A 12,992-nucleotide genomic window follows, 5' to 3' on the forward strand; every position below is an offset into this window, starting at 1 on the left:
TACATTTTAACTGGCAGAGGCACCACAGGCCAATCCTTCACTGCTTCTAGGTCGGCCCTGTGGGCCAGATCTAAGCACCCCATGGACCAGATCCGATTTGACACTCCTGGTCTACACCGTGCAGTCACCTAAGCATCGAAATACAATATAATCCACTGAAATACCTCCTCTTCGTGTTCTTCTTCGTCTTCTAGAGTTTGCTTTGAAACGATTTCGCTCCTTGTTTCTGCAATTCCATTGCTGCTTATGTATACATTCATTCCACAGCACAGATTGCTCTGCTTCTGAAGAGTGGTATTAAAAGCTTTTTGCTGCTGTGCCTGCATTAACAAAGCAAATACAGCCAAGAAAATAATCCATGAGGTGTCCTTTACAGTCCCAAGAAACAAATGCAAGTCAAAAACAAGGGCAGAGTTGTGGAAGAGGTGGTCTCCTAATGCTTTAGCTAGATCCAGCAGACCTCAGCATTTTTCAGAAGACGGGATGTAGTGTGACAAACTTGCGTGCAGCTGAACATAGGATGGAAACAAACATGGAAGAAGGCTTCTTTCAACCATTTCCATCTGAACCCAACTGAAATGGGGGATGATATAAGGAACGGAAGGAAGAAGAATATATATATATATATATATATATATATATATATATATATATATATAGGTCAGTTATTCGGGCCCAATTAGTGTCTTGGATGACGGACGAACCATTCGTCATCTTCAGGCTTCAGCCGTGCTTCCCAGAAGCATGAAGCCTGAAGATGACGAATGAGACTCGAAACGTCAGCCAAGACACTTCCAATTTTACACGGGAGAAAACCCAACAACCAAAGACCTATATACAAACACCGTGAAAACCTCAGAAAACATATATATATATATATATATATATATATATATATATATATATATATATATATATATATATATATATATATATATATATATATATATATAGTGGGCAGAAGAAAGTTTCAGTCCTTATTTGACAAAACACCCAAGCATATCCACTATACAGCAGGTCAGCAGAATGTACCCTTGCAAAAGGGCCCATCATGGTCAAATATGTTTAACAGAGACCTTTAAAAGATTGTTTATGGGAAGAAGACAAACATCCATTCCATTCTAGACTCCTTTCCAACATTTTGCCACATATCTAGAATTATGCATGAAGGTTTCCAGAATGATTGTTCATATGTTTCCAGAATGATTCCACTGGTTTTGTTTTGGCATGAATCTCATTCATTCAGTTTTACCATTTAGATGCAAAACAGTATTTTGCAGTTCAAAATGGGTAGGAAAAAGCTATGTTGCTGCAGAGAAAGCTGTCACATGGTGTTTGCAAATATGTATTGCAAATATATATTCATAGTGATAGTGAGGAGGCTCTTGGATGCTATTTTTTGATCAGAGAAAGCTCCCCTGAGAATAGGAACAAAAGCTAAATGTGATTGTTGCAGTCAGGCTTTATTTAATAACATTAAGAAAATGAGCATTTCAGGATGTTTACCTGCTTCATTGCCATTTCACCAATTTTATCTGAATGCTTTCGGATGCTCTCCAGGAAGTCCTTCAGGTCTGACATGGAAATCCCTTTAATTTCCTCACGAAGCTTTGGAAGATTCCCCATCATGATTTGGCAAAACCGATACTGACTAACTCTAGGGAAATATATGTTTTCTAGCTGTTCCATTGTTTTTAGAGCAGAATAATATCTGTGGGGGGAAAAAACAAGAAACCATCTTTTTTTAAGACAGGAAGGGGGGGGAAACATAGCAAGCATATTTTTTAAACAAAAAAAAAATATGATAACAGCCTAGATTCCAGATCCTGAATAATCTAGTGTCATAGAATAGAATAGAATTTTTTATTGGCCAAGTGTGATTGGACACACAAGGAATTTGTCTTGGTGCATATGCTCTCAGTATACATAAAAGAAAAGATACCTTCATCAAGGTACAACATTTACAACACAAATGATGGTCAATATATCAATATAAATCATAAGGATTACCAGCAACAAAGTTACAGTCATACAGTCATAAGTGGAAAGAGGTTGGTGATGGGAACGATGAGAAGATTAATAGTAGTGCAGATTCAGTAAATAGTCTGACAATGTTGAGGGAATTAATTGTTTAGCAGAGTGATACAAGAGTGGAGAAGAAAAAGAGGAAGAAATGGCATTGGATACACTTTGGAGTTGTTGTTTTTAAAATTATTGCTTGTTAAAAACTAAAAACATTTGGAATTTCAAGTTTGATTGTGTTTGCTGGGTGAATTCTCCTTCAATTCTTTAAAAAAAATTATGAATTTAAAATTTTATAAGGATTTTTTTCAGAATATACAATAAAGGGATAAATACGATGCTGATTTTAGAAAATTTTAATGGATTAACAGTTCAGAAGGATTTGAATTAAAGATTTTGAAGTTTATTAAAAGGACTTTTCCTATTGGAAATATTTTGGTTTATAACTAAATAACTAATAAGACAACTCTGAAGGTTGGACACTAGAGGCCACTAGAAGGAAATAAATATATCAATGGCTAAGCTAAAGGATTTTTTGGTTGAATGGGTGAAATACTTAATTATAATGCTATCTGCTATTGTAGAATTGAAATATTTTATTGATGAGAAGCTCCACTGAATAAAATAGAAATTGATCTGAATGTGGATTTTAAAATGATAGCTTATAAAAAGAGAGGGAAATAATTGATTTACAGATGATACTGGATGATGATTTGATAATTACAAAAGACATACAAATATCAGAAAAGTGATGTGGATAACTTCTCTACAATGAATTTACAAAATGGATATTGGAATTGTCGAAGATTTCATTAGAAGTGACAGTGAGAATATGAACTGCGATATGGATAATTTTTCTTTACTGAAATTACAAAAGTAACTTCAGAATTTAGACTTCAGAATGCCAACAATTCTGAGAGAAGGGATAAAGAGAATATGAAAAAATAGATGTTTAGATTTTGTTTGAATGAACTAAAGATTAATGGGAGAGAAAAAAAAAGAATACAAAATCAGTGTATTTGATCAAGGTTAATATAAATGGATTGCTATTTCTGGTAATACCTAATGGATTTTAAGAGTTTGAGACTGCAAGACAATGTTTTAAGGATTTTGTTTATAAAGATGGAATGTTACCTCTAATGTGGTTTAATGGATTTTTTTATTAAGATTGGACGACAATTCTTTAAAAAAATTATTTGAAAATGAGGACAGAGTGTTTGAATAGAAAATGAGATATAAATGTAAAGGATGGATTTAAAATGGGTTTATTAGAAGGCCTGGTAGCTCAGTGGTTAGAATACAGTATTGCAGGTGAATTCTCCTGAGTCCGTAAGTTCGATTCTAATGGGCTCAAAGCTGACTTAGTCTCCCATCCTTCCAAGGTCAGTAAAAGGAGGACTGTTGGGAGCAATATGCTGATATTATAAACCACCCAGAGAATGCTGTATATAAGTCTAAACGCTATTGCTATTATTAATGTAATTTGAATATGGAGTGATAAACTCTTAAAATATTATATAGAATGGAACGAGACAAGGAATGAAATGATTTTTTTTAAAAAAAGAGATAGTTAAGCTTTTTTTAAAAATGAGATGGTGTTAATTACACTTGCTGGGGAACAAGAGGAAAATTTCTTTTCTTTTTTTCTTCACTTTTTTAGTTTCAGTTGGTTTCTTTCTTTTTTTATATATTTTTATTCTCTGTAGAATGTATTAATTTTATTTGTATAACATAATCCTTAATAAGATTATTACCAAAATTATATTGGTGACATATAAATCCTAAGGAAAACAGAGATTAAAAGATAGCAAGATTAAAAAATAATAATTAGAGAAGGATGAAAACAAAGCATATCCAAGCAGTTATTCAACATAATTAAAAAGCCTGAATTTTAATACAATAAATACTTGTAGACATTAAATTATTAGATCAAAGAATGTGACTTATAGAATATATCTCACCAAGAGTTATTATAATTGTATTATATACTATGGTATATTATATATATTATGTATAATTTATTAAATACTACATTTTACTATATTATGTATTACATCAAAAAACAAATAGAAATAATTATTAATTTTTTATTTATAACGATTCATTATTAATATTTACATATTTATTTAGAACTTGTTTTGAAAGTTGCATGGTATACCAGATGACAACCAAAGACAAATGTTAATCAGTGAGGAAAACCTCTATTTTGCTATTTTGATTAACTATTTGTTTTCAAATCAAATCAAATCAATCAATCACTAGAATTATAAACCAAATTTAATTATTTCAATTTCATGCATATGACTTAAAAGTTTAATTTCTAAAGCCAATTATTAATTCTTCCAAATACTTTTATTTTTCCTCATGAGAATTGTTCATTTGTCATGAAAATCATGGAACAAAGACAGGAAGAGAATACAATGACCAGACCAAATCATTAAACGTCCTCACTGAAGTAAGTTTTACTACTCCATCAGTAATTGCAATAGACAAGTGGATGAACCAATTCATTAAAACATTTAGTTGAGTTAAAAACGATTAATTCACCTTCTGACATTCATCTGCTCTTTTAATTTGCTGTACATTTCCAATACTGTAAGAAAAAAAATGCAAATGTTATAAATTTCACTGTAAAATATATAGGTAATCCAGATACAGATGCTTTACAAATGATCAGCTTTGTATATAAATGCATTTTTGACATTTTGAAAGTTTTAGAACCTAAGGATCAAAACTTAAAATGGAAAAGGAGTAAAAACAAGAATTTTAGAAAGTTAGTTTAGGTTGATCTCAAAGCATTTTTAAACTTTGTTTTAACTCTTTATTGGCCATCCAACGCCGTGAAAATTACAGTGGATTTACAGCCAAAAATAGATCACTGCTGTTGGCAGAAACATCTGTTACAGGAAGAACGTATCAGGGAAGCATAGTGTTTTACAGATAATGGTAAAAATATAATGTTTCTCTATATAACTAAAACCAAATGTCAGAAAAGGGGATTTGGGAAATATTGTATATAATGACGTTTCAGCTTATCTTTGAAACTTTGGGAATTCCATGAATGGTTAAATAATATTTGATTACATGACAACATTGTATCTACAAATTAATATCACCAACAATATTCTGTCTCTGAATATCCTATCAATATCCTGGATATAAATGAACAAATTATTTTTTTTAAAAAAGATAATTGATTTAAATGCATTTAAATACCCCTTTTAAGTCTTTAAGCAATATTTGCGCCAAAACGTAGTGTGTATCACAAACAAAATATCAACTTTGTATTAGTTGTGTTGTAATATATCTACATTTAACTTTGAAGTGACATTTAGGTATTCCTACATTTGTAGTACCCTACAAATACTAAAATACATTTTAAGTATTTGTAACTAACCTGGAAGGCACAACTGAAGTTTTTCGACCACGGTCATAATATTCCTCTGCTGAACTCTACTCTGGATGACTTCTTCTGTCTGAGCTAGCACCTTGAGTATTTCCAAACATATTATAGTTAAATTAGGTGCACTCATGTCATATTTCATAAAACATTTGTTGAATGAATCGGAAAAGCCATTTTCTTACCTCTTTCCCAGCTTCTTGAAGTCTTCTGTTTGTATCAGTAACTTGGACCTTAAAAATGATTTCACCTTTATTAGAAAAATATGCATATAATGCCCTGATGCAGCTGCTCACCCTTGTAATCAGATCATGCTTCATGAGAAACTTAGAACAAAGAAATGTAAATCCAAATTAACTCTACAGCTTGAACTTGAACTTTTGATCACCAAGGGTTTTTGTTAACTTCAATTAGTTATGACAGTTCTTTCTAACAGATTCAGTGGCAAACTTCTCAATTTTACTTGGGATTTTTGAACTTTGTTTCTATAGGTCTGTCAAACAATTCAAATCACTGACCCAATTGACCACTGGTCCTTCTTTGATAACCTCAATGAGCTCTATGTGTCACTCATTGTCTGGAAGAAATGGTGATTGCATTTTATGGTAATTAAACATTCATACTTTGCTGAATGCAAACACTGGGAGGTTGATTAACATCAAACGTGGATATTGCCAGCCAAGCGACATTTTAATGCTGCAGGTGCAGGCAGCGCTCGACCTCAGAGTTTCCCACATATTAAGTGACTCATTAGGTCATCATAATAAGGGAGCACATTCTAGTTTATTAAAAAACTCATTAAATTCTGAACAAAGATGCTCAATGACCTCATTGAGTCTCTAGTTATATGAATATCCTTTATATAATGCTGTTCTACTCATAACCTCTGGTGAACTATGCTCATTCTGTCTGGGGCACATTTTTTTTTCTTACAAATGTGCAAAGGGAGCTAAGAGGGACTATTTCCACAATTCGCTTCTTAGGAAATCTCACAGTATCTTTTTTTTTTTTTTTAATCCCAACAATTTCAGCCACTTTTTGAAGAAACGGGAAGAAGGAACTTCCATCCTAGATCTGGGCACTCAGAAAAAAATATCTCAAAAATTATATCTTGGCCCACTCAGTCGAGGGGTCCCTGACCGCTGGTCCATGGACCAGCACTGGGCCACAGCATGCCAGAGACACGTCCGTGCAAACAAGCAAAGCCCCATTCGTGGGATGCAGGCAACATACCAAACCATGCCCCCCCCTCCAGTCCATGGAAAAACCTCTCTGCTTGGAACCGGTCCCTGGTGCCCAAACGGTTGGGGGCCACTGAATTAAACAATCTATTATCATCTTACCCCGATGCCTGGAAGCTGTGGGGGTCTGGATGGGAACAACCGGCTTCAGCTGAAACCTGGCAAGTCTCAGGGGCTCTGGATTTTGTGGCTTTCCAATTCCAGGGCTATATCACTTTTAGCACTGGATGTGATTGCACAGACCCAGTTAGACCTTGTGCATAATCTGAGGGTCCTCCTGTAATCATGACTCCTGCTCAAAAGGCAGGTGGCAGTCATGATCACGAGGGCCTTTGCACAACTTCCTATTGTGGGTGCCAGTTGTGCCCATTCCTGGATCGGAGAGTACTGCTCATGGTCGCTCGTGCCCTAGTCAACCTTCTGTTGGCCTATTGTAATGTGGAAGCTTCAGCAGGTTCAAAATGCAACAGCAGAGGCATTTTATGTGTGCTTCTAGAATACACACGTTATATCTGTGCTTCATGAGCCGCATGGGCCAATTTATCTGAGGGACTGCTCCATGGTTGTGGTTAACATCTGCTGGTCTCTCTTAGCCTTGTGATTTTTATTTTTTTAAATAATTGTTTTTTATTTATTGTTTTAAGCTTGTATAATTTTGTTGTGCGCTGTCCAGGTTCATTTTTTGTGGGACGTATATGTCCATATATATTTAACATATAAATAAATCAATGCTTGCTAAAACATTTACAGATGATCTACAAAATAATCTTCTACCTAATTATGTTTAATTACAAAAAGTAATAGTAGTATTTTTATGGCATGCTGTAGTTTTTTCACTACTATTGTAATGTTTTGTAATGCTTTACTCATAAGCATCTAAAGACTATTTTCACTATTTTCACTATCACTATTTTACTTTGAAAAAGAAAATGTGGCCATAAATCCTGCATCCTAGTACTGCACAAAATAACCCTTTCATTATTTTTAAAAATAATTTAAAAAACTGCAGTTCCTTACCTTTAGTTTCTCAGCATCAGCCCTTACTTTAAGAAGTTCTGTAATAGCATCCACAAATCCTTGATGGTGAAAATTGCACATTTTTTCAATCTCTTTGTCATGATTACGTATACATGCATCCAATTTTTCCATAAACTTTTGGTGTGCGTTCGGCTGGTCATCATACACAGATCTATCAATGGGTACATACAAACAAAATGAGAACAAAAGTTAACATTAATTTTCAAGCCTTCTATGCATAACTTTGCTTACACTGATTCAGAGGTGGAACTCATTCACCTGTCCGCTCATTGTATGTCCAAAATATACATTCATGAAAAAAAAACACCATTACAAAAAAAGAAAAAACAATCTTAAAGTTTTCCTTTATATTATTTTTCATGCCTCTAACTCAAAAATTATTCATTCTGTTAGCGCCCTCTAGTGGACAAAGCCCAACATTACCCAAATCTGTATTCATGGATAAGTTAAAAAAAAAATCCAAAACCAAAATTAGTAGCTTTTTTAAAGAATGCATTTAAATAACCTGTTTTTACCCTTTGCGCATGCGCAGAGGGTCCATGTGTGTATGGCACATGCACTTCCAAAACGGTAGGGAAGGTAAGTAGATTTCACCCGATTTACTTGTTTCAACTTTGAATACAGTGATACAAAGATACAAACTATAACAGGTGTTTCCATCGCCCTCAGCATTTTGCTCACTTTGATTTGTATTTTGTGAATTCCAAACAAACTCAGGATATCTCAATCAAGATTCTCACTCTGAAGATACCAAATTAAGATTTCTGAATGGTATTTTCAGCTCTTGTTCTCCTTGCCAGGGCCATTTCTTTACAGGTCTGCTGCGCTACCTTTCATCAGACAAAAGGATCTGTTAAAGGAGTTTAATATTTTTAAGTTCCACTGGATTTTTTTTTTCCTGTTTCTACAAGCACACAAAACTTATCAATATCTAAGTTGATAAATGCTATTGGCCCTGATGGAAGGGGAGGTAATCTGACTGCCCCCTTTTATTTGCATTTGAATTAGTTTTTTAAGGGATGTTTTTAATTACTGTGTGTATTTATATTTTATCTGCCTGTTCACCGCCCTGAGTCCTTCGGGAGAAGGGCGGTATACAAATTAAAATATTATTATTATTATTATTATTATTATTATTATTATTATTATTATTATTATTATTATTATTATTATTATTATTATTATTATTATTATTATACATGCACATTTTACATCAGCACATATACATGCCCATGTATTCCTTCTTACAAGCTAGCATAGCTTGAAAATATCTGCCTGTCCCATCATATTGGACAGGACAGGCATGCTCCATCAGATCCCTTTCCTGGACTCTTGCCAGGCCATCAACATCCTGACAACTGCCTCATCTTGCGGCGGTTCTAGCAGCCCCATCCAGGACCCCAAATGTGTTGCTCAGCCTCCTGTTCCATTGTGGAAGGGAGCAAGGAGAAGTGGGCCAGCGGCCACGCAGGGTCCTGGACGGGATTTCTGGAGCCACCACTGTGAGGCCAGGCAGTTGTCTGACCTGTAGGGTCTCAGGTAAGCTGGTGTGGGATGTGTGAGGCTTTGTTTCGTCTTCTACCCCCACCCTTGTTTCGTCCTCCACCCCATTGCCTCGTTTCGTCTTCCACCCCCCACTACCTCGTTTCGTCCTCCACCTCCCCCCTACTGCTTCATTTTGTCCTCCACCCCCACCACATATCGTCCACCCCGCACCCCCGCCCTAGCTTGAGTCTTAAGGCTGCGCCTCACCCCACCTCATACGACCAGACAGTGGGCAGGGATTAACTAGGTCTTATTTTGGGGTAGGGTTCTTTTAGGTGCAGGTGTGAAAATTGGTTAAGGCTTGTTTTCGGGGTGGATCGTATTTTTGGGGAAACATAGTAGTAGGATCTTGGCTGTCCCTAACTGATGGAACCCTCTTGGTGATCTAGCAGGCTCACATCCCCTCAGCCTTCCAGAGGCCATCTTGAGTGAGCTTTTTACTCAACCACTGGATAGAGTCAAGATGTCTGGAGATGATTGTGAGGATTTCTAAAGGAAAGACTGAGGTGCTAGGTTTTGTTTTGGTTTAATACTTTATAGGTTTTATTGTTGTTGTGAACCATCCAGAGTTGTGTTTTTAGACTGGCATACATATCTTCTAACTAAATAACTAAAAACATAAGAAAACCAGAACAGACATAGAGCAGTGTAGAATAACAACAAAAAACTGAAGTATCACAAAGAGATCTGGAAAGTATCTATAGGTGTTATTCTAGAACCAGCCAACACCAAAGCAATGGCATGCAGTCACGTATCAAAATAATAGAGGTCAAATATATTAAGAGGACAGATAAGTTATGTCTAGTGAAATAAAAAAATGTCAGCAATGATAAAAGCAAACAGCATTTGTTTGTGAGAATTGCTATCTTCTTGTTTTGACATTCTGATTCTTGCTACTTTAATCCATACCCCCCCAATCTGGCACCTTCTCACCAACCTGCAGAAATGCCAGTTTGGGGAGGACGGATTATACCATCACATTCCTAATTTGAAAAGCTACTAGTTTACATTTTTTTAATTTTTTAAAAAAATCAAGGCCTTCTACTCAAAAACAGGCTTTGTATACTTTTATGTTAATATATAAATACAATTTTACTTGCTAAATATTTAGTTTCTACAGCTTTCTTTCAACTACAACTGTTTGATAGTCTTGGTATGTTCTAAGTTCAGTCTATTCCACCCCATCATATTTTTCTTCTTCGTTTTTTTAAATCTTACAGCTGAGAGCCATTATAATAGTTTGTTTTAAGCAAGGATTACAGTTTAAGTCCCCAGAAGAGTGGATGGAGCTCATAAAAACTGCCTGACCCAATTTATCTTAAATGGCTGTTATTCTGGGGTTATGATGCCTTGAGTTCTCAGACAGAAATATCATAAAAATGAAACAAACATTCATTAAATAAATCATCCTGACATCTGCAGTGCCTTTAGGAGGATAATTCTTTTGGAGGAAGATATATTTTAAGCGCTTTCAATTTTCCCAAACCTTGTAAGACTTCCCTCTCCAGCTACCTAAGCTTTTTAGCAGTAGCTGTTCCTTCATAGGAATTAATTTCTTATTAAACCAAGTATGGAATATCTAATTATTGGAAAATAGGATGCTATATGCTAGAAAACAAACATATTCTAAACATATTTTGGTGAAAAGCCAGCACAGAGTAGTAAAAAGAAAAAAGTGAGCAGTTTTTTTTGACACCAAAATCATGTTTTTAACCTGTAAGTCCTTATAAATATCAAAATGTGTATTAGCAATTCAGCATGAAAACAGAACAAACCTAAACTATCAAAAAAATTTATTTTCTCCATGTTGTAGGGAAACAGTGCCACCTTGTGGAAATTAACATTTTGATCTTTGTAGCTATATTCCCATCATAGCATCTGAATATCATTGCCAAAGACTTCACGACTGCCCTACAGCTAGTCTTCAGTGTATTTCTTGACTGCTTGTCTTTTATACTTGGTAGATGACCCTAAAAGACAGAAGTTGTTTACCACTCTGTTATGTTCAGTGTCAATTCTAAAGCAGATCATTGTGCCTGTTTTCATTAGTTTTGCCTTTATATTTAATTTTACGTGATCGTTTCACTGTATGCCTTGGCTTTTATTACTAAATCTTGCAGATCCTTTGTATTTTTGGATATCAGAGTAGTATCAGCTGCATAACGCAGATTATTGATGTTTCTTCCAGCTTCCTTTGATATATATTCAGTATACAGGTTGAATGCATAAGGATAGAATCTCACTCCTTTACCAACCTGGAGTCAGTCTGTTTTGCCATGCTCTATCCATACTGTAGTTTCTTGACCTGTAGGTATGTTTCGTGCGAGGACAATGAAATGTTTTGCGACTGCCGTATTTTCAGGTATATTCCACAGCTAGATGTGATCAGCACAATCAAAGCCTTTGCTTAATTGGTGAAGCACATACTTTTTGGATTTTCTCTTTCTCTCTCTCTCTCTCCCTCCCTCCCTCTCCCTCCTAGTTATTGTACTATAAATTGGCTTTTTCCAATTTGTTGGTCACTGGATTGTTCTTCAGATTTGATGACATAGCTTACTTACAACCTTTGCTGATTCTTCTTCTGTTGCTCACCATATTACTGCAATCTTCTTGAAGCTGGGCAGCCTTAAAAAATCCGATGAATAAATAAATGTTTCTTTCTTTTGGATGCCAAATCAGCTACGTTCAACATATCAGGAAACTGACATGAATGGATTTCTGTTTCATATTACCTCTGGGGCTAGAATCCTGAAAAGGCTTAAGTCAAATCAACCAGAGTAAATGTTCTCTTCCTGGTGGGTGGTCAGCAAGAGAATACAATGATGCAGCCACACAACTCGCACGTCAAAATGAATCAAAACCAGAAAATCAAATGCAAATTTGCACGCAATTCTCAGAACCTGAAATCAGATAGTTAGAGTGTTGCCATAATTTTGTACATACAACGTATCGCATTTTGCCCAATTATTTTAGGTATTTACCAGCAGAAAAATCTATTTATTCATAAACAGGCTTGAATAATCACAGGTAAGACCATTTATTCCTCTCTTTGCCTCTATGAAAAGAAGAGGGCACGTCAGGCTGAGAAAAACAGAAACTACTAAAAAGAGTGAATGGAGAAAGGGGCATGTTGTGAATGAAGTCTACGTGCTAGCTAGACATTCACAAAACTGCAACGTACTTGCCAGGTGCAAAATGTATTATTTCCTTGAACAGAGATGCTCTGTCATTTATAAAAAAATAGTATCCCCCAGGCTTCTTCCTTTGCTGGAAGGGGGAAAAAAAGGATTTCAACATTTAAAATTAGAGTCCTGAACTCTAAAGGGAAATTATGGATCAAAACTAATATATATAAAGGATAGCTTCATTTCCCACAGTTATTGGCTTAAGTTTCATGCCTGCAAGAAGTTGAGGTGTTCAGGTAACTGAAGCAAATGAGCTTCTTGCTTCAGAAACTGTGATTTCTCAAAAATTAGGAAACATATATAGCAGTGATGGCTAACCTTTTTGCCATTGTGTGCCAGGAAGGGGGGGGTGGGGGGGTTGTGCGTGTACATGCCCACACCCATAATTCTATGCGCCCCACCCCAGTGCAAGCGCACGTGACCCTTCCCCTCCTGGCAGCAACCGGGTAGGCCCGTTTTTCTCTCTTACCTGGCTCCAGAGCCTCTCTATGAGTATGGGGAGGGCAAAAACGGCCTTCCCTACCTCCCCGGAGGCCTTCCTGAGGCCAGAAATGGCTCATT

General features: G+C 35.6%; 1 protein-coding gene across 8 annotated transcripts in view; it reads right to left on the bottom strand.

The window, feature by feature from the left end:
• The window catches only part of EXOC6 (exocyst complex component 6), a 114,118-nt gene that overhangs the window by 71,841 nt on the left and 29,285 nt on the right, over nucleotides 1–12,992 (bottom strand). For all 8 annotated transcript variants that reach the window (XM_058187867.1, XM_058187866.1, XM_058187870.1 and 5 more), the window contains exons 2-7: nucleotides 7,681–7,852; nucleotides 5,608–5,655; nucleotides 5,420–5,510; nucleotides 4,570–4,615; nucleotides 1,507–1,711; nucleotides 165–320 (exon numbers count right to left, since the gene is read on the bottom strand). In XM_058187867.1, the coding sequence (XP_058043850.1) occupies nucleotides 165–320; nucleotides 1,507–1,711; nucleotides 4,570–4,615; nucleotides 5,420–5,510; nucleotides 5,608–5,655; nucleotides 7,681–7,852 (718 nt within the window). The remainder of the gene's footprint in view (nucleotides 1–164; nucleotides 321–1,506; nucleotides 1,712–4,569; nucleotides 4,616–5,419; nucleotides 5,511–5,607; nucleotides 5,656–7,680; nucleotides 7,853–12,992) is intronic.

This window comes from Ahaetulla prasina, chromosome 6 (genome assembly GCF_028640845.1).
Source record: "Ahaetulla prasina isolate Xishuangbanna chromosome 6, ASM2864084v1, whole genome shotgun sequence".
Classification (NCBI taxonomy): Eukaryota; Metazoa; Chordata; class Lepidosauria; order Squamata; family Colubridae; genus Ahaetulla; species Ahaetulla prasina.